Here is a 21,544-nt window from a genome sequence, read left to right on the forward strand (position 1 = left end):
TTTGCCCTCTCTCCGTAGAGTCAGGGTCGTCACCCTCCTGACAAACTGATATGGAGTGTTGCCAACCAGGGAAGCTCACCCAAACTTTGGTGTCCTATTTTTTATTGGGGCTTCATTAGGTAAGCACTATTGACTGAATCATTGGCCATGTGACTCACTCTCCAGCCTTCTTCCCTCCCCTGAGGTCAGGCTGATATGAAGCTCAAAGTCCCAACCTTCTAATCACATGGTTGGTCTTTCTGGCATGATGGGCTCCCACCTAGAGTCATCTCATTAGCATAAACCACCAGGTGTGGTGTAAGGGACCACTGTGAATAAAAAAGACATTTCTCTCACCTGGGAAATTACAAGGATTTAGAGACTACCTCCCAGGAATCTGGGGGAGAGGCCAGCCATGTTCTTTATTACACACTTGCCTGTCTAATATAAAGTAGCAACCCCTTCCAAACCTCAGCCTTCCACTGGTGGTTCTCCTTCTTCCCTCATGTTATTCTGTTCCTTCCTTAACAGTTATCATTATTCATATTGTGTATCTATTTATTATTATCTTATTGTTTTTTTCCACCACTGGAATGTAAACTTCATGAACAGAGGCACTTTAGTTGCTTTTTGGCTTTCTTTTTCTCCAGTTCCTGGAAAACTCTGTTACATAGGAGGTGCTTAACGAGACGTGTTAAACAAGTAAGTAAATAAATAAATATTCAATCAATTAAAAAAACAGCATAAATACAGAGTTGCAAATGGGACGTGCTATTGATGATGATCTTAGTTAAGGGAACTGAGCTATGACTTTTGTTTTCTGATTTGGATCCTGTGGGTCAAGATAATACTAGGAAAGAGCATGGGTAAAACAGATCCAACCTAATCAGAATATCTGATGAGGAGTGATTTAAATGTAAAGTTTGGAATAATTTCTCTTTCGCTTGAATTTAGTTGTACTTCCCAATATTCTTGTTTGGTTATTTCTAACCTTTGAATATTTGGGAAGTATAAAACTCAGTTAAGAGACATAGGTGTCTATCAATATGAAAATACCTTGGAAAAATTGACTTGCGTTTAAAATTTATTAGTGGATGTTCTGGAAGGATTCAACCACTGAAGATTTGGTTTAAACCATGTAGTTATGTCAGAAGAGCAACTGGGAGGACACCAAAAAGATGTAAGAATGGGCAAGAGCTTATCTAAAATATTTCTTGTTAACGTTTCCCTCTAAGAGTCAGGCTTGTAACAGGATATTGTCTGCTCCTCTCTGGTGCCTCTTGGGGTTATGAAGTCGCTAGAACTTTGGGTGACCCTGCAAGCCAGCTCTTCGTGCTGTCTGTACTTCTTCCTGACTCCGATGGACCGAGGTGCTAGGGCGAGCCTTGGTTAGTTGTGAGTTACTCAGGTTATCCACAAGGCCAAATAAAACTGCCAATGGGAAGCTGCACAGCCGGCTTCCAAGCAGTGATTTAGAGTCTTGTGGAGAGCAGGGCTTGGCACTGGCACAGCCCAGGAACAGCGGCTTCTCTCTGCAGACCTCTCGGCATTCTGGTGCTGAATGCAGTCATTTTCACTTATACCACTCTTCTGGGGACTTGGGTCAAAGGCTGAATGTTTGGAATCACCAGCCTCAGAGCTGAGCAAGAAATGAGAGGCCTCTGTCTTATGTTGGAATGAAAGAGCAGTTTCTTTCCATCCACATAGCTCTACTCTCTTACTGTCTTAGTAACATTATCTTACTTATTGTGCTTTTAACTTTAAAGAACTGTAATTAAGCATTGAGCAAGGGCAAAAGACTGTTTTAAAATACATGTAAACTGTAAAGAATAATGATACAACACACACCCATGGACTCTCCACCCCTCAATCTAGTTGGAAAGAGAGCGAGAGTGTTACCACTACCTTGGAAGTCATCCATTTGCCCCTCCAGGAACCCTCTCTCCCTCTTGGGGCTGTACAGTTATACCAAGTTTTGTGTTATCATTCCTTTGCTTTGACTCATGGTTTTACCACATTTGCATGTATTTCTAAAATATGTGTTGTTTAGTTTTGCCTGCTTGTGAACTTTATATAAATATGATATAGTTTCCTCTGCAACTTGCTTTTTGGACTCACCATTATTTTTTGGAGTCATTCATGTTGCTGTGTGTGGCTGTGATTAATTTTTATTTTTGTAATGTTTAGTATGCTGCTAAATAAACATATCCAGATTTATTTATCTCTTCTATTGTTGGCAAACATTTGGATTGTTCCTAGTTTTTTTTGGTGTTCCAAACGCTGCGACTATGAACATTCTTGTGCCTGTTTCTGGGTTCCCATGAGCAAGAATTTCTCTAGGATATATACCTAAGAGTGGAATTGTTGGGTCATAAGATAGTCACATCATCAGCTTGTTAGACAAGGCTGAATTGTTTTCCATAGCAGTTGTATCAATTCATTCTTGCCCGGGCTATGTTCTTCTTACTCTATGTCCCCTGCAACCCCTCATATTAGACTTTTCCACTTGCCAGTAGGTGGGCATGAAATGTCTCTCATTATGGTTAAGTTTGCATTTTCCTTCTTATGAAGGAAGTTAAGATATCTGTATCTAGATTTGCCATTCTAATTCTTCTTCTATTAGAAACCTATTCATGTCCAGTTTTCTATCAGTTATTTATCTTTTTGATATGTAGGAGTTCTTTATGTAATTTTATACTAATCCTTTATCCAGTTTATGTGTTGCAAATATCTCTGTTAATTTGTGGCTTGCCTTCTCACTCTATTTTTGGTGTCTTTGGATAAGCAGACACTCTTTTTTTTTTTTTTTTTTTTTTTTTTTTGGGTATCCCATTGCGGAGCACAGGCTCTGGACGCGCAGGCTCAGCGGCCATGGCTCACGGGCCCAGCTGCTCCGCGGCATGTGGGATCTTCCCGGACCGGGGCACGAACCCGTGTCCCCTGCATCGGCAGGCGGACTCTCAACCACTGCGCCACCAGGAAAGCCCAAGCAGACACTCTTATTTTTAATGTAGAGAAAATTTCGGTATTTTACTTTATAGCTAGGGCTTTTTTTCTTCAAAGTGTAGCAAATCCTTTCCTCGCTCAGTAGTCATGAAGTTATTCTATATTCTAAAGTCTTCCAAGGCTTTTTATTTTGCCTTTCATAATCAGGCTTGAAATTTATTTTTTTAATATAGTGTGAAGTAGGGTCGTGGTTTCATTTTTCTGTTTCTTTTTATGCCATATGGCTATCTAACTGTTTTAACGCCACTTATTTAAAAAACCTCATCTTTTTTCCACAAACCTGGAATGCAACCTACATGTTATTTCATTTGTCTGTGGATCTGTGGATTTGTGGGCTTTCTATTTTGTTGCATTGATGTATTTGCATATCCCAGTACTTATATCACATTGTCTTGATTACTATGTCTTTATAATAATTTTGATAGATCAAGCTCTTTCATTTTGTTGTTCTGCATCAATAACTTGGTTTTCCTGGCCCTTCAGGAAGCATTTAAGATTTTACTCTACTTGAAATCGAAAAAGTTAGCCCACCATGGTTTCATGGATGATGATATTAGACATGAAACTCCTGAGTAAGAGGCAGGGGGCTTGCCCCTTGTCCACAAGTCCCATAGGGGTGATGCATATGGACTGAGATAGATGCTTGCACACACAGTGGGTTGCAGTATAGAGAGGACTCTGAGCTTAGGGAACTAGAATCTTTTATAGTAGGCAGTGAGCATGCCTGCTTTTTGCTCTAAAGAACTATTTTTACCTTCCCAGGCTGTTTGCTATACAAACATCCATGCGAAAATAGTTGAGAAAAAAGGGCCGTCCGTGCCTCTACTTACAAAATGTATAGAAACATCAAGGACCCTTGGAGAATTGTCTCACAACTGGCCCTTTGATCTTCGATGTACATCACATGCTAAATTAAGCTTGTCATGTATCACACACACATGCATACACATGACCTATTGGGAATTTGTTTTGAATTGCACTGAATCTATAGATTGAGGGAGAGCTGACTTTCTTATAATCCTGAATTCCTAATTTATGACCATGGTTTATCTGCATTTATTCAGTCTACCTTAATGTGTCTCAATAAAGTTTCCATAGAAGTCTAGCAGATCTTTTGTTTAATTTATTACTTCGTGAGATTGTATCCTATCTTGCCTCAAACTCCTGCAACGTCTCTCTATTTTATAAAATTCTAACACTGGCCTGCAAGGCTCTTCATGATCTGGTTCCCCATTACCTCTTTGCCTTCATCTCCTTCTATTCCCCATTCTGCTTGTTCTGCTTCAGCCACGTTGACGTCCTTGCTGTACTTTTAATATGCCAGGCACTCTTCTGCCTTAGGCCTTAGCACTGGCAATTTTCCTTTGCCCATAATGCTTTTCTCCCAGAAATATTGGCATGGCTGACTATCTCCTTCAGTCTTTGTTCACGTTACCTCTTCAACAATGCCTATCCTTATTAAAAATTACAAACTGCCTCGTATCTCCTGGCATTCTTGATTCCTCTTACCCTGCTCTGTAGTTTTCCCTTAGCATTTCTCATTGCGGTACGCGGGCCTCTCACTGTTGCGGCCTCACCCGTTGCGGAGCACAGGCTCCGGACGCGCAGGCCCAGCGGCCATGGCTCACGGGCCCAGCTGCTCCGCGGCACGTGGGATCTTCCCGGACCGGGGCACGAACCCGTGTCCCCTGCATCGGCAGGCGGACTCTCAACCACTGCGCCACCTGGGAAGCCCAGCATTTCTCATTTTATATCCTATTAATTAATAGTAAACAATACTATCCTACCAAATATCCTATTTATTTACATACTTGTCTGTTTGTTGAATGTATTTGTCATTTATTTTTGCCTCCTGTAACTAATATTTTAGCTGCATGAAGCAAGGATCTTTTCATTTTTATTTGCTGATGAGTTTCAAGTGTGTGCAATAGTGCTACGCATATAGCAGATACTTAAGAAATATTCTTAAATAAATTAAGCAATTTTTCCTAGGTATGTCATATCTTTTGCTGCTATTATGCACGTTATTTAAAAAACTAAAGTTTCTGTATGTTTGCTGCTGACATATTGAAATGCAATTCATATTTGATGGTTATTTTTGTATTCAGAAACTTTTCTAAATGCTCTGACTCCCATAACTTATCTACAGATTTGTATTTTTTACACAGAAAACCATGGCATCTGGACATAATGATAGTTTTTTCTTCTTTTCTTTCCTTCTAATCTTTATATTTAATATTTCTTTTTCTTACTTTACTTACTTTCAGCACAATATTTCTAGAAGTTGTGACAGCAGGCATCTTGTTTTGTTTCTTGTTTTAATGGAAATGCTTTCACTGTTTTACATGCTGCTTAGAGTCTGTTTAATGAAGTTTTAGGTGGTCTTAGTCTATTTAATGAAATTTCTTTTAATTCCAAATTTCCTAAGAATTGCGAATGAATATTCAACTCTATTAGGTAATTTTGCTACTGAGATACATCATAAGTTTTTTGTCTTTTGATCTTTTAATGTGGCAAACTACATTATTGATTTCCTAATATCAAACCAACTGGCATCGCTAGGAAAAATCCCACATAGTCACGCTGTATTATCTTTTCTACACTTTGCTCAATAGGTCTGCTATCGTTTTGTTGAGATGTTTTGCGTCTGTTTTTATGACAGAGATTGCCCTGTACTTTTCCTTTCTTATACCTGCCTAGTTTTGGAATCAAGCAAACAGTATTCTCATGAAATGAATTGGAGAGTACATCTCTCCCTGCTCCCATACATTTGAATAGTTTTATAAGATTAGAATAATCTATATTTTCAATGTTTGTAAAACCTCAACATAGAAACCATCTTGGCCTGGAATTTTCTTGTGTAAATAGAGCTGCAGTGAACATTGTGGTACATGACTATTTTTGAATTATGGTTTTCTCAGGGTATATGCCCAGTAGTGGGACTGCTGGGTCATATGGTAATTCTATTTTTAGTTTTTTAAGGAACCTCCATACTGTTCTCCATAGTGGCTGTATCAATTTACATTCCCACCAACAGTGCAAGAGGGTTCCCTTTTCTCCACACCCTCTCCCTCATTTAATGTTTGTATTTTTTTGATGATGGCCATTCTGACTGGTGTGAGGTGATACCTCATTGTAGTTTTGATTTGCATTTCTCTAATGATTAGTGATGTTGAGCATCCTTTCATGTGTTTGTTGGCAATCTGTATGTCTTCTTTGGAGAAATGTCTATTTAGGTCTTCTGCCCATTTTTGGATTGCGTTGTTCGTTTTTTTGATATTGAGCTGCATGAGCTGCTTGTATATTTTGGAGATTAATCCTTTGTCAGTTGCTTCATTTGCAAATATTTTCTCCCATTCTGAGGGTTGTCTTTTTGTCTTGTTTATGGTTTCCTTTGCTGTGCAAAAGCTTTTAAGTTTCATTAGGTCCCATTTGTTTATTTTTGTTTTTATTTCCACCTCTCTAGGAGGTGGGTCAAAAAGGATCTTGCTGTGATTTATGTCATAGAATGTTCTGCCTATGTTTTCCTCTAAGAGTTTTATAGTGTCTGGCCTTACATTTAGGTCTTTAATCCATTTTGAGTTTATTTTTGTGTATGGTGTTAGGGAGTGTTCTAATTTCATTCTTTTACATGTAGCTGTCCAGTTTTCACAGCAGCACTTATTGAAGAGGTTGTCTTTTCTCCATCATATATTCTTGCCTCCTTTATCAAAAATAAGGTGACCATATGTGTGTGGGTTTATCTCTGAGCTTTCTATCCTCTTCCATTGATCTATATTTCAGTTTTTTGTGCCAGTACCATACTGTCTTGATTACTGTAGCTTTGTAGTATAGTCTGAAGTCTGGGAGCCTGATTCCTCCAGCTCAGTTTTTCTTTCTCAAGATTGCTTTGACTACTCAGGGTCTTTTGTGAATTTAATTTCTTATCCTGAAATAGTGATGTGACAATTCTTCTAAGAAACATGGGATTCACTGCTTCCCAGAAGTCAGCTACATGACATTGTGTCCAGTTGGTGAGTCATGGTTTTCTTTCTTTCTCACTCATAAGAGGGCAGTACCTAAGATCTTGATCTTTGATGGGTTTTTGACAGGTTTCCACATCCCATGGCTTCAGGATGTTTTGGAAGTTCTACTATGCTGGTAGTACACTTCTTATGAACAGCAGTGGAATTGCCTCAGGATAAAGAAAATAATTTTTCCCAATAGGGACTGGTAAATATTGGCATTTTTCAAAATGCTGGGACTCAATGCGTTTAGCTTTGTTTGTTAGGGTTATTCAGGGATACCTTATATGAAGACATGGGAATGGATTAGATATCTATTATTTTATGCTATCCAGGATTTAAAAAAATATATATGGGAATAATTTTTTTAAATGAACTGTAGTTTCATACTGGAATACACAACATTAGGCACATCTGTTTTCTCTGAGATCATTCTCCTTCAGTGGAGACCCCAATGCTGTACATGTACCATGTGACTTCACTCCCCTGGCCATCAAAGAGTAGAGGTTGTGGGCTCTTGAACCATACAGGGTGAAGAAAAATTGGAATTTGGATTCAAAAGTATTAGACTTGACCTCGTGAGCTGGAAAGACACATAAACATGGGAGATGAGGCTCACGTTTTGGTTTGACCATCTTCTGCCATGAGTACAGTAAACGTCATCAAGATGGAAAGAAGAGGGAAGCTGAATTTAAGAGGAGCAGAGAAGAGCTAATATGTGGCTTCAGGGAGAGAGAAGGAGACTTGAGTCTTGGTGCCAGTATAGTTCCTGTTCTCAGTCATTTTGATACCAGCTGCTTTCTTGCCCTAAGAGTATTTTAGATATTCCAATATCCTTGTAATACACCTCCTCCCCTTTTCTGGCTCAAGCTACTTTGAGTGGATTTCTGCCCTCGCTGATTTAAAACGTTACTGTACACATCAATTATAGAGCTGTCTTCACGGTAGTTGGATGGTCTTGGAACTATTCCCAGAGCTGTGGTTAGTAGTATCTGAAGCAGCTAAAGGGGTTCTTTATAAGGGACACATCCTGAGTATAGGCTAATGGCTGGGTCTAATGCACCTTGACAACTTGCTGCCACCACATTGCCTTTTTTTCCAAATAGAAATCATAAAGAATTTTAGTGTAAATTGAACTCAGTGCTAAATAGGTTTATTGACACTTAAAGAAACCAGACAGGACTAGGAGAAAACATCTCAGAATGACATCATTAAAAACCATTAGAACCCATATTTTTCTGCGTAGAATATTCTGATGGCTAAGCCCACAGCAGCATTTTTTTTTTAGTTCTCCACTGTTTCTCCACAGAAGGAAATGTTCAGAATCCAGAATATATCAATATTGAAGCATTTTCCTATGTATAAAATCTGGCTTGGCTCTGATAAAAAGAAAAGAAGAAACCAATATCAATGCCTTTTCGAGGACCTGTTTTTTTAAGGGATTAGAGGCAAGGAATGTCACACAGTTTTCAAACTAGCTCTGCAGTAATTTCAAGATTTAGCTAGCTAGCTATCAAGATTAAATCATTCAATTCAGAGGTCTGGAAAGTTGCTGTTATGTTAGGTCCCCGTGTGAACTCTTTGTTTTTATGTAAATTATTCTTTGAATGCCCAGAATTAGTGATTGTTTGAGCTATAAAAAGCCAATAGAGTCTATTGGTGTTCTCCTTTCATTTAGTGATCCATGCATTTCTTTGAATATGTCTTGAGTTTACTCTAGATTCACCCTTGAAAGGAAATATTTCAGGGTGGTTAAAAACACAGAGTCCAGAGCTCAAATGCTTAGGATTGACCCAGGCAAGGGGTTTGTGACCTCTCTCTGTGCCTGTTTCCTCATCAGAAAGTGAGAATAACAATAAAACCTATCACATAAGATTGCGGTCAGGAGCAAATGAGTTAACACTTAAAGCACATAGAATAGCGCATGGCACAAAGCAAGCGCTACAGAAGTGTTAACCTTGATTACCATCTCTCGAGTAATTGGTGTCCTCTGTGGACAAGCCCGGAAAATAGTCTGACAATCCCACCAGCATTAACTTGGAGTGCACAGTAGAGAGGCTACTCACCTTGAATCTCTTCAGCCATGTATGTTGGTATCCCCTTACACATGGCAATGATGGATTTTCCAAACTGGTCCAGGTTGTTGACTTTGTCAGGGTTGACTGTGTATATCAGGCTCTTGGGAGATGGTTTCCCTAGTCCTTTACCCTGAAGCTGAGTGTACACAAGACAGGTGGAAAGGAGGAGAGAGAAGGCGTGCTAAGCCCAGTGGTTTGTTGGGTTGGGGGTTAGGTTCAAGGTTAACAAGGGGGTATTGCTTGGCTATAACTTTCCCATAATCAGAATGAAGAAGGATCAATTCCAGCCCTGTATATCTCAGAATTTTGTAGTGTCCCAAAGAATTTAGCTGGTTTGAAACCCCAGCTTTTCGTATAAACAGAAGTCTGAGGGTAAATTTATTCTGAAGGTTGAACCTCATTTGGTCATCTTATATTTCTTGGATTGATTTATATGATAATCAGTTTCTGAGAATGCAGTTTTCTCTACACTGTCAGCGAAAGTTACCCACTTATCAGTTACAGGGATATAAACTCAGGCTGACATTTTAAAGAAGGATAGATCCCCTCTCCCCACCTACCCCAACTAGGGTTGCCAGATAAAATACAGGACACCCAGTTAAATTTTAATTTCAGATAAATAACAGATCATTTGTAAGTATAAGTATGTCCCAAATATTGCATAGGACATACTTATGCTAAAAATTACCCATTGTTTATTTGAAATTCAAACTTTACTGGGTATTCTCTATTTTTATTTGCTACATTAAATAACCCTAACCAACTCTTTTTCTTTTTTTTTTTTTTAACTCGCAACCACTGCGCCACCAGGGAAGCCTCCTAACCAACTCTTGCAGAAAAAAGTCCTTGAAGTACTGAGGGCTCCCACTGGTGTGAGCAGAGCTTTGCTCGGCTAACAGTAAAGGTGAGGTGTTTTGATCGGCTTCTGTGGAGGCAGGTATGAGCCACAGCATTCGAGTGTGGTGGCAGCTCTCTCTCCTCAGGCAATTACCAATTCCTCTTTCCCTTTTTTTGCTCCACAGAACAATATACTGTGGTCAAGATTTCTAGCTGTGACCTTCTCATTATTTATTGGAAATCATAAGACTTCCCCGAGTAAAAATAAAAAGACTTTTATTTTTACCTTCTTTTCCTTGACCAGTGTATCAAGGGCTTGAAAAGAGGGCATGACTGCCTTGTTCATTTTGTGCACAATGCATGACTTCTTCTTAAAGAGCCTGGTTACAGCAAAGCCCTATTAAAGAAGATGGTAGATGGTAAGGAGTTATGTTCTCCAAGGTGCTTTTCTCATCAGAAATTAGTTTCACCAGCAGAGGGAAATGGAACTCTGAGATCAGGATGAACTGGGATAAAAGTGTTGGATCTGACCCTGTTTTGCAATCATATTTATTGCTAACATTTGTAAGGATAGACCACAAACTCTTTGAGGGAGTGACTGAGTGTTGAACTTGCTTCAGGTTCTAGCCTGGGAAGAGTCCCTCAACATATGTCTATTCTGCTGAAATAAAATTTTAAATACTATCATATTTTAATCTCCTTTGATCTTCACAACACTTCAAGGAGGCAGGTAAGACAGGAATTCATTTTCTATTTGACCAGATGATAAAACTGAAACCATAAGGAGTTGGCTTTTCTAAAGTACAAAGTTTGTTAAATATAGAGCTGGTAATTGCAGAGCTGGGTGTTCTAACAAGAAACAACTGTTTTTTTTGTTTTTACTCTCTTACTAATTAATATTGTCATTTGCATTTCCTTTGGTCTTTTTGAGTTACAGATGAAATGTCAATTTCTGTCTTTTTAGAAGGAAATTGACAATAGAGTGAGATAGATTGTGTTTTGGCAACAGTAATATTATGAAGGTCTTTTGTCTTTATTGAGGGCTTCTGCAGGTAAGGCAAAAGATGTCATATTTGTCTTATAGACTCACAGCATAGTGGATCCTAATTACTATTCACACTGGTATGAATTTTAACTTACTGTGAGAAACTTATTAACAGCAATTATACCTAGGGAGTGAAACTGGGTGAGCAAAATAAGCATTTTTACTTATAACTCTATGCTTATGTGCAGTTAGAATTTACATCATTTAAAATTTTTTTATGGTTAGCAGGCAATTTTTGTTGTCGTTAAAAAAGAAATGCCATTTTGCAAAGAACGGAAATTGCATGTGGGCTACCTACATATTCATAGTCCCAGAGGGAATTCCACGAGTCCCATCCGTTGTTATTGTCAACATTGGCCACTTTATGTTCATTGTTGACACTCACTGACTGCTGCCCACTTCCACCACTGTTGTCGCTGTTGACATTGATATTCTGTAATTTACAAGAAATTGACATTGATTTAATACCACATTTCTTTCCGAATGCATTTTGGTAACACACTTTAAAAAATGAGACTTACATAGTTAGCAAGGGCAGGAGTCAGAAAGATGCCAACAAGTCCAGCAAAGACAATCTGAAATCACAAATAACATTGGTCTGCTGTTAAATGGCAAAACGATGGCCTCGTCTTCTTTCTTTATCTAAGCTTATAAAAATACTAACTTTACCACTCTATTGAGTGGTGTGTCTTTTCTTCTTCTTTGGTCTTCTATTTTTTTAACCATAGGAAGTTTTAATGATAATGTTGAATTGTAGGTTAATTATAAGTAATTATGTTGATTGTTTTAGAATTTTTAATGTAGGTCTTATGAAATACTGATGAAGTGTCAGTATATTGAAAAATAAAGTTGAAAATGAATAGCATATATGGTATGAAAATGGTTTTAAGTTCTGAGAACCACATCTGAAAATGATTTAATTTAATTTTCCTATTTATTGCCCTGAATGTTTCTTCTCTTCCTAGACCCCCTAATAGCAGTAGTCTTTTTATTTAAAAATTGTTTTAAAGTAATGGATTAGTAAGCAGATTGGATATGAATGATGAGAAGCCAAGGATGGGGTGTCTGGCTGTCAAATGTGCTTAGCAGAAGGGAAGTCAGTCACTGTCCCAGGATACCTGATGTAGTCATGTGTCATTGAGTACACAACGCTTGTTCTCAGAACACAGAGCTTTATGCAGGGTGCATGATTCTGGGTGCTTATCTTCATTCCCTTTGCCTGGAACAAAATGGTTTGAGAACTGCACTAGTAATTCAAGGTAATTTTTAAAATTGGTTTGATGTTTCCCCTGATAGTTTAAGAAGGAGATTAAAAAAAATGCAGAGGTGGAAGAAATTTTAGAGATCTATTAGTACAACATAATCCTTTCACAGATGAGGAAACTGAACTTCAGAAGTTGAGTGACTTGGCCAAAGGTGTACCTTTTGCTCAAGGCAGAACCAGAAGAGAAACCAGATATGACCTGTGTCTGGAGCTCTTTTTTTTTTTTTTTTTAACCTTCCTATTAGTAGAACTTATTTCTAGGGATTTCCCTGGTGGTCCAGTGGTTAAGACTTCGCCTTCCAATGCAGGGGGTGAGGGTTTGATCCCTGGTTGGGGAGCTAAGATCCCACATGTCTCGTGGCCAAAAAACCAAAACATAAAAATAGAACTTATTTCTAGAAAATGATTTCACACTTGCAACTCCATTATGAAGCAGAGTCTGCTGTAATATATTTTAATGTTTAGTACATCAAAACGTGAAAATATTTACCTGACTCTAGCGCTTCTGCATCCTGTTATGAGACACACAGCACCACCAGTTACTTTGGCAGAATTTTGTGGTCCATTTGCTACACTCTTCAGCCTTTTACATGGAAACACAAGTGAGATGTTGCACTAACTTCATGCTTCAAGTGTTTTCATGAATAAATGGCTACAGACAGGGTCCGAGGTAGAACTTTCTTAGCGATCCATTTCACAGGGGAGAATGTGACAGTAAGTCTCTTGCCAATTTGTTTGGATAATAAGCTTTTTATCTTGCCTGAACATACTCAGAAGTTTTGGTCAAAAAGGGAATTTAAGAAGGTATGAAAAGTCAGACATTTTCTAGGGTTAGAGACTGCTTGCTCTGTGCCCAGACCTGAATCAGCAGATCTGGAAAGTAATTTTTTTAAACATAGCATAGTGTAAGGTGCTCGGTTATCTGACCAATCCCAGTATAACGATCCTTCTCTATAGAGATGCTTATAAATGCCATGATTCCGTGAAAAGAGAAGAGATGATGATGATGATTTTTACAAAATTTTGCATTAAAGTGATATTGTCATAAGAAGCAGACCCCCTTAGCTCAGAATATTAACAGTCTCCAGTTATAAGGGAATAAATTCAAAAGGAAATATCTACTCACTGTGAACTTCATCTTGACTTCACCAAAGCAATGAAGCCAGGCATGGACTCAGAAAAAAAGTCTTCTCATATTTATACTTGACCAGCTTACTCAAGCTAGGTATGAACAGGTGGGGTCCAAGACTTATCTTTCTCCATTTTCCATATCTGTGCTACGTTCTGGTGTACCAGGAAGCCTTTTGGAATATCCGTCTGGTTAGCAAGGTATTTTGACATGGAGTTGATCTGACTCACTGTTTGTTGAAGTTGAAGATATCAAAACAAACTCAGTATGATTTATGATAACTTCTGTTCCAACTGAAGCTGTGGGTGTGGGTATTTTATATATTGATATTACTCAGATTCAGAAAAAGAATCATCCCTAAAATCAAACAAGGCAAGAAACTGTGGGCCTTGTAGATAGCAGCTCCTGTAAGAACGTGGAACGGTTTCCTGTTCGTACCTTTAACCAAGCCACTGTGTTGCTTTTGCTTAGGCTAAACATGTTCTATTAGCTACTCCCACAAAACCTATAACCTTCTCTGCAATCCTGAGCTCTTTGGATGACAGGACCATACATCTAGTTAGGAAATCTGGGGCTCTCTTTGGTCTCTTTTCTAACCATCCAGTTAGTTACTAAACCTTGTCATTTCATCTCACGCAGAATTGATGCTCAACTCTGGCTTTGCCCACAGCTTCATTCACCTGGACTTTTACAGCAGGTGTGTAACTGATCATCAGTTACAACAGGTCATCAGTCTCTCATATTCCAGTGCATTTCCCCCACATTTTCCCTAAGGTTGTCTTTTAAAAATACACGTATAAATAAACTGACTCTACCATGCTTAGCAACTTTCACTGGCAGCCTACAAGATAAACTTCAAGCTCACTGGAATGGCACAGACGGTCCTTTATAATAAGGTTTCCAAAGTCTCCCCAGTTGTATCTGTCGCTCTATAAACCTATATTCCAGCTACACCACAGTTCCACTTTGGTGGGAATACTCAGGGTGGTTCATGCCTCTATGCCTTCGCACATGTAGTTCCTTCACCCTGGGGTGCCAACCCCTTGCCTTTCTCTAATTGGTAATTGCTATTTATTTTTCAAGGCCCAACTCACATACCACTGCCTCCATCATGTCTTCCCCGTATCCAAGGGGGAAACTTTTTTCTTTTTTTTCCTGGAGCTATAAAAGGAATCCCTGTCCTCTTATTTGTTTCTAGATAATTTAATTTTCAGAAATGATGTAAAAATAATTTTTTTAAATGTTTTCATCAGAAGCAGAGGGTAGATCTTGTCACTTGGGCAAACAAGTAAATAAATGCTCAAAACAATCTTGGAGGTGAATTACAGTTTCAATTTTTTTCCTGCTCGCTCTTACAAATGGAAGCTAGTAAATAAGATTGCTGAGGAGAAAAACTGTATCTCATGAATCACTGATCTATAAATTTCCCCTTTGGAAACCTTCCTGAGCCCGTGATTATCCGTATATGCATGGATTGGAATCACAGCACTGGGTCACATGGCTGTAAAGCTTGATTAACTATCCACATCACTTTCAGAATGTTAGCATGAGTGGATTAGTGTAGCTGTGGTAAGATTTTGTTTATGTTTTTAATGTGTCCACTAATCTCTTCCAAACTTGCTCTTTAGCTGCAAAAGATCACTAAGCCTGGGATGGAGGGCAGCCATCTGTGAAGAGGTTTCCTTTCTTTCTTTTTTTAGAAGAGACTTTCATCTGCTTTAGGAATTGTCACATCACTTCAGAGTCAGAGTGGACAGCGTGGTGCCTTTACACTCAGCCATGGGTAGTCACTTTGGTCCATGGTGCAGTGCCTAGGATACTTTTTGTGTGTCATATCTTACCAAGGAGTTGAGGTTGACATATTTTCCAGTGGGCCTATGGAGTGCTGGTCTGGAAGATGCTCCATGACAAATAGATAGATAGATAGATAGATAGATAGATAGAGTTCAGGGTTCAATAATCTCCCTCTTAGAGATAGACAACTCACATTCACATATCAAATGTGCCCAGGAATCTGTTGAGAGGAAATCTATATCATGTTGTTTCATCCAGATTCTTCTAAACTTAACTGACCATAGAACCTGGTTTTTCTTTTTTCTTTTATTGATTTATTTTTCCTAACACCTATTAACATTCCTGTGGGGCAACTTCCTTAGGGAGAAAACAATTGTGCTGCCTCTGAGGATAAATCTTGGATTTTAAAAAAATTCCTCCTTTATATAATATTGCTATTTCAACAGCTTCAAAAATCAGAAGAACCTCTTCCTCTGTACTTTGTATGGTTATGTATGAAAATGTGTATATGTGTGTATGGCGGTGTCAACCCTGACCTCAACCCTAGTCTCATCCAAGGTCAAAAGTCTTAAGGAAACATGAGCAAATCTCTTGCTCCCTCCCACCCTGAGAGCTATGTTTTATACATTTCCTGTCCTCCCTTGAGAGAAAGACAGGACATGTCGATGTGTTTTTGTCACCTCCATAGAACCTAGAATATACTGGCACATATATGATGCTCCCTAGACCTATTTTAAAATTAGAATTGCATAAAGTAGATGCTCAAGCCAGAAGATAAAAAATGCAAAATATTTATTCACTTCTAATTTTTAGAGCCAGCTAGAGAGGTGCTGCCCTACGTTGGCTATAGTGACGCACCAAGGGAGTCCCAGGAGGTGGTGGTCCCAGTGCCCAGGGTTAGTGTGGGGCAAATCAGCCCCTGAGTAAATAAAGCCTGCTCTGCCCACAGATTTCGAAGCCAGGCCATGCCAAGAACCAGGCCCTATTTTATCTCACAGTGCACACAGCCAGGACCTCACCTCACCCCACACACTGAATGGGTGGGAGCCCTCTTTGTGGGGATCAAACAGGATGCAATCTGAGTATGATACACTCAGACCACAGATCTGGAGGGCCTTTTAGAGCTGTCCCGCATAAATCAGACTTCTATTTCCCTTCTTTTTCTCTGAGTGGAAAGGAATGTTTACTTACAGGGCACTTTTCCATCGTTAAATATCCTCATTCAAGATTCCTTCCCTGGTGTAGATGTGTTGATGGGCTGCCCTCACCGTCAGCATCTAGGAAGCCCTTAGGAATTTTGTCTTCCCTTTAATTCTCGCCCCATTTTCTGATATTTAGTACTTGGCTGGCCTTTAGCTCACGTGACTTCATGCTATAATTTCTTTTTTAATTTTTTTAAATTTTGTTTTATTTATTTAACGTTTATACAGCAGGTTCCTATTAGTTACCTATTTTATACATATTAGTGTACATATGTCAACCCCAATCTCCCAATTCATCACACCTCCACACCACCCCACCACCACTTTCCTGCCTTGGTGTCAATACGTTTGTTCTCTACATCTGTGTCTCAACTTCTGCCTTGCAAACCGGTTCATCTGTAACATTTTTCTAAGATTCCACATATATGAGTTAATATACAATATTTGTTTTTCTCTCTCTGACTTACTTCACTCTGTATGACAGTCTCTAGGTCCATCCACATCTCTAAAAATGACCCAATTTCATTCCTTTTTATGGCTGACTAATACTCCATTGTATATATGTACCACATCTTCTTTATGCATTTATCTGTCGATGGGCGTTTAGCTTTCTTCCATGACCTGGCTATTGTAAACAGTGCTGCAATGCCCCTTTTTGGATTGGGTCGTTTGTTTTTTTGATATTGAGCTGCATGAGCTGCTTGTATATTTTGGAGATTGATCCTTTGTCAGTTGCTTCATTTCACTCTATAATTTCTTTGCTGGAGTATGGAAGCCCCTTCATGCAGAGATTCTGTCTCAGTCTGTCTGCCTCTGTTGTCTTGCTGAGCACCAGTTTGTGATGGTCCCAAGTCAGGTGGTTCATTGTGAGATCTGGACACACTTTGTCACCTGGTGGTGGGGAGTCGGGGCGGAGAACTTCTGTCCTATCCCATGGTCTCAGTTTACTAGTCTGCAGCTAAGACTCTAGTTACTGTCCCTGTAGCTACAGCTTTCAGAGCTTTTGGCAGTGGGGTACTCCTATCATATCTTCCATATGTATTTGTGACCAGGAATGACACATCTGAAAAAATAGCAATAATTACATGTAGAATAACAGTTTAATAATTATTGCTAGAAAGCTTCTAATTCCAGAAAATCCATGCTCATTACATAGTTGTTTTTTTGTATAAGAGAGAAATTCTTTTCAAATTATAGCAACGTGGAAGGAGCTCTTTCTTATGGCATCACAAAGCCTTCTCTTTTTGTTATTTCCTTCAGGACGATGGCCTTCCAAAATATATATAACCCTGCCTTTCTGTTGCTGCTTGTATGTCTGTCCAATTGCATCTGCTGAACCTTCTGGATCCCCTCAGAGGCAACCAGAGATATATTATACCTCTGATCGGTTGTTAACCTTGAGTGTTTGTTAGAGCGCTGTAAACAGTTTGGAAGCATCTTGCTAAAAGAATGTCTGCTGAGTGATGACATCATTTCTATAAAACACATGAAAGTAGAGATAAAGAGAATATTGACTAAGAAGTTCATTTTTCATCACTATGAAGAATAATCGAACCTGGGTAAGTACTTTCATTCTGAAAAGGAATTGGAGAAAATATGCCCACGTGAGGAATAGAAATCACAAAATGAGAGTAACATGTTACTTTATAATTATCTTAGAGCTAATAACACTTTCCTTGTTCATTGTTCATATTGAGGCAATTTAGAGAAAGTGGTGTGAAAGCTATGCAGATGCTGTGGTCCTTCAGCCATAGCAATCAGGCCTGGAAAGGACTGAACTGAACACTGGAAGATGAAAATCAGATTCTAAGCGGTGAGGACCAAAGTGCTACAGCCGTGAAGGCCACACCTGGAGCCCAGGTCTTGTGAGGACCCCGTGGTCCCCACATTGAACTATCCCCATGGCTTCCCTGGCAGAAGAGACCAAAGTAAAAGACTTGCCCTAAGACTGAACAGTGAAGCATGGTTTTGTGAATCATTGAGTTTTCTGCAGAGTGACTGATCTGAACTGGTTTGCTTTTCTGCATCCCAGATAGAAAATATACACAGGTGTGTAATCTGTTCACGTCTGGAAGAACACATCCTCAGAGGAGAATGTTGGATCCTCAGAGGTACTTCAGGGAATTTTGAGCTCCATGTTTATTCAATTATATACTCTTCCTACCCACATCTGCAGTCTCCAATTCCTGGAAATGCTTAATAAAACATATCCATTCGGACTTATTCTGGAGTGTAATTTTTCTTCAGAGGTCCCACTGCATTTAAATAAGGAACCAACTCCCCTCATCCAGGCCAGGGAAATTTTTTCATTTGCTGTGCTGGCCTACAATTCTTTTCTCATTTTCTCATATTGAAAAGTAATCAATTAACAGAAATTAACCATGTTCCAGCTAATGTAGTAAGCACAAGTGCTACAGAAGATTCAAAGATATAAAACAACAAGGACTAATACTCCAAGATCCTGAAATCTGTCTGAGGGCAGGGCTGGCTTTTTGGACATGTGACCAACGTAGTTACCCAGGACTCATACTCAGAAGACAGCCCCATACTTAAGACTTTAAAGTTGCCAACTTGAAATTCTTATTAGTTATATTTCTGAATTTGTAAGTAAAGTCCAATGGGACAATGCAGCATGCCCTGGGGGCTTGGAGTTGTGGCTCATGTGTGGTCCCACCTCCTGCTTCTCCCCACCTCCTTGGGTGTGCTTTCCACAACCCACTCCTCTACCTCCACTGTGGGGTCTGGGTACAGATGCAGGAAAGATCAAGGTCAGACACGTACACCTGCATGCTGAGTCACAGTGGGGGGGCTCTGTGTGCCTTTGAGGATTTGCAATTATCTTGCAAGTATCCCCATGAGCAAGGGAGTGTGATATTAAATAGCAAATCAAAAACACCATCGTAGGTTGAGAGGAAGAGAGAAACTATGGAAGAAAGGAAAAAGCTTTTTTTCTGTTTTTTGAACAAGGGGTCCCATATTTTCATTTTGCACTGGGCTCCACAGATTAAGTAGCTGTCTCTGTAGGAGACAAGACATGCACATAACATGGATATATCAAAGTAAGGTAAGAGGAAGGTTCTGGGAGGCTTTCCAACTTGTCCAAGGTCACATAGCAGTTAAAAATGGAATAATGTTTTCATGTAATCCAGGAGCTTGCACTCATTCTTTCATGACTTGAAACTTCTCCAAATGAGCAGTAGAGACAAAACATTCAGAGGAGTGTGAGCTCTTTAAACTGGAGTAGTTATGGAGGTTTCATGCAGAAAATGGACCTTTGGTTGAGACCTGTGGGACACGCCATATAGACACCTAGGGATGAAGCGTCAGCCTAGGGGAGCAGCAGAGCCAGGTGGTGTGAACTGTAGGGGGGCGTTCAGTGAGGACCACCTTATAATGTCCTTAGTACTCTCAGATTCACCTTTATGGTTACGAAATATCCCATTTAATCACAATTAGATAAAGAAAAGTTGAGTCAGGATTATTCCACTTATCAAGAACCGACAATTTGCTACACACTAACTAAGCTCCAACTATTCTAGGGATTTAATCTTCACCAATAGCCACATGACACTTCTCTTCCTCCCTGGCCTCTGAGCTCAGGTATGCCAATCTCATACTTCCCTGCATGTGTGAACGCTCTTTACTCTTTCCCACACCGATATGTTCCAATATCCTTGAGCTCCTCCCAGTAAAATAATATTTTAGTTGGTGACCATGAGTGTCTCTCTAAAAAAGCAATCACTCATTTTTTTTTTTGACACACCTTTAAATTTGATTTGATCTCTTCATGAAGGCACATATTCAGGGAGTTATTTAAACAGGTATGCATATTTTAGAAATGTAGACACTATTTGTTGTGTAGAATTTCATGTCTCGCTCTAAAATAGATTGAATGTGTGTGTAGATGATGTGGGATGGATGCCTTGGGTCTTGGATGTGTACTAGGCTATTAGTCTGCTGCGACAGAACTCATATTCCGTGTGTCTAGCATAGTTCTTGCCATAGGGCTCAATCAAGGATGATTTCAACCTGAATTCATGTACAAAAAAGATTCTCCTAATTTTGGCCACTTTCCTCAAATCTAGAAAAAGCCAAACAATTTCCTCTCTCTTCTTGGATGGGAGGCAAAAAAAAGAAAAGAATTTAAACTAAAAAATAATTCTCCTTGGGCCTGTAATAGTCTCAGTGGAATTCAGCTTTCCTTATCTCTAGCAAGCTTCTTCCCTCTCCCTTTCAGCAAATGTTCAAAATAGTTTGCCAACCTATTCCTGCCTACTGTACCAGGAATATAAACGGTATCAGGCTTCATTTTTTTATTTTTATAAACTTATTTATTTATTCTTGGCTATGCTGGGTGGGATCTTCCCCAACCAGCACTAGAACCCGTGTCCCCTGCATTGGCAGGCAGATTCTTAACCACTGCGCTACCAGGGAAGTCCTGGTATCAGGCTTCTTGAACTGACATTCCTTCATCTACTGATCACTATCTTCACCCATTCTTCATTCTTTCTCATTTTGGAGAAATGTGCCCTTAACAGTTTCCAAGAACAATATCTCCACCTCCAATGCCCACCTTCCTCCATCAGATAGCTGTCCTTTTTCTCAACCTTTAATATCTTCCTGTTGGTTTGCTACTTCTTTTTTGGTTTGTATGGGCAAATCTCCCCAGTACTAAAAAAACAAGCCAAAAATAAACATGAAAACCTTCCCTTAACTCTACCTTCCTCATAAACAGAGACTTTATAACTTCCCTTCCCTTTACATCTCTTAAAAGGATCATGTCATTTTTCCAAGTCCACATCCTCACCTCCCAGTCCTAGCTCAACCCATTGAAATTTGCCTTCAAGTCTGAAGGGTAACTGGTAGTGCTGGGATTCAAAGTGAGCCAGGCAAGGAGCCTAACCCTGAAATCTCTGATATGCTGGTATCTCTTCAGTACTCATGATTTGACTTCTCTTTACTTTTTGACGATGATAGTCTCTTCTTTTCTTGAAATTCTCTCCTTGCTTAATTTCTGTGCCACCCCTTTCACCCATTTCTACTTCAACTGCTCCTTCTACCATCTGAACAATTGCTTGCCTCTCTTCTTCCATCTGTCCCTTCAGGGCTGCCGTTGGATTCTATGCTTGATCCTTTTCTCTCATTACCTGTCTCATTCTTGCTGGAAGACCTCCTCTATTCTGAACACTTGAGCCGCCCCTACACG

At 39.4% G+C, this 21,544-nt stretch overlaps 1 protein-coding gene across 1 annotated transcript; it reads right to left on the reverse strand.

Moving 5' to 3' along the window:
- Positions 1-8,273: 8,273 nt before the first annotated feature.
- On the reverse strand, positions 8,274-13,378 carry GKN1 (gastrokine 1). Its single transcript, XM_024738194.1, has 6 exons — positions 13,340-13,378; positions 11,471-11,524; positions 11,248-11,382; positions 10,191-10,301; positions 9,056-9,203; positions 8,274-8,368 (listed from the first exon to the last, which is right to left on the reverse strand). Exons 1-6 carry the CDS (start codon positions 13,349-13,351, stop codon positions 8,274-8,276), a joined length of 555 nt encoding a protein of 184 aa, XP_024593962.1. The 5' UTR covers positions 13,352-13,378.
- Positions 13,379-21,544: the final 8,166 nt, after the last annotated feature.

This window comes from Neophocaena asiaeorientalis, unplaced genomic scaffold, assembly GCF_003031525.2.
Source record: "Neophocaena asiaeorientalis asiaeorientalis breed wild unplaced genomic scaffold, Neophocaena_asiaeorientalis_V1.1 scaffold756, whole genome shotgun sequence".
Classification (NCBI taxonomy): domain Eukaryota; kingdom Metazoa; phylum Chordata; class Mammalia; order Artiodactyla; family Phocoenidae; genus Neophocaena; species Neophocaena asiaeorientalis.

Coding starts and splice junctions, on each gene's coding strand:
- GKN1 (XM_024738194.1), bottom strand. Junction 11,383..11,470: donor CTCCTGCCCTTGCTAACTAT/GTAAGTCTCATT, acceptor TGTAAATTACAG/AATATCAATGTCAACAGCGA. Junction 10,302..11,247: donor CCCTCTGGGACTATGAATAT/GTAGGTAGCCCA, acceptor CTTCTTTAATAG/GGCTTTGCTGTAACCAGGCT.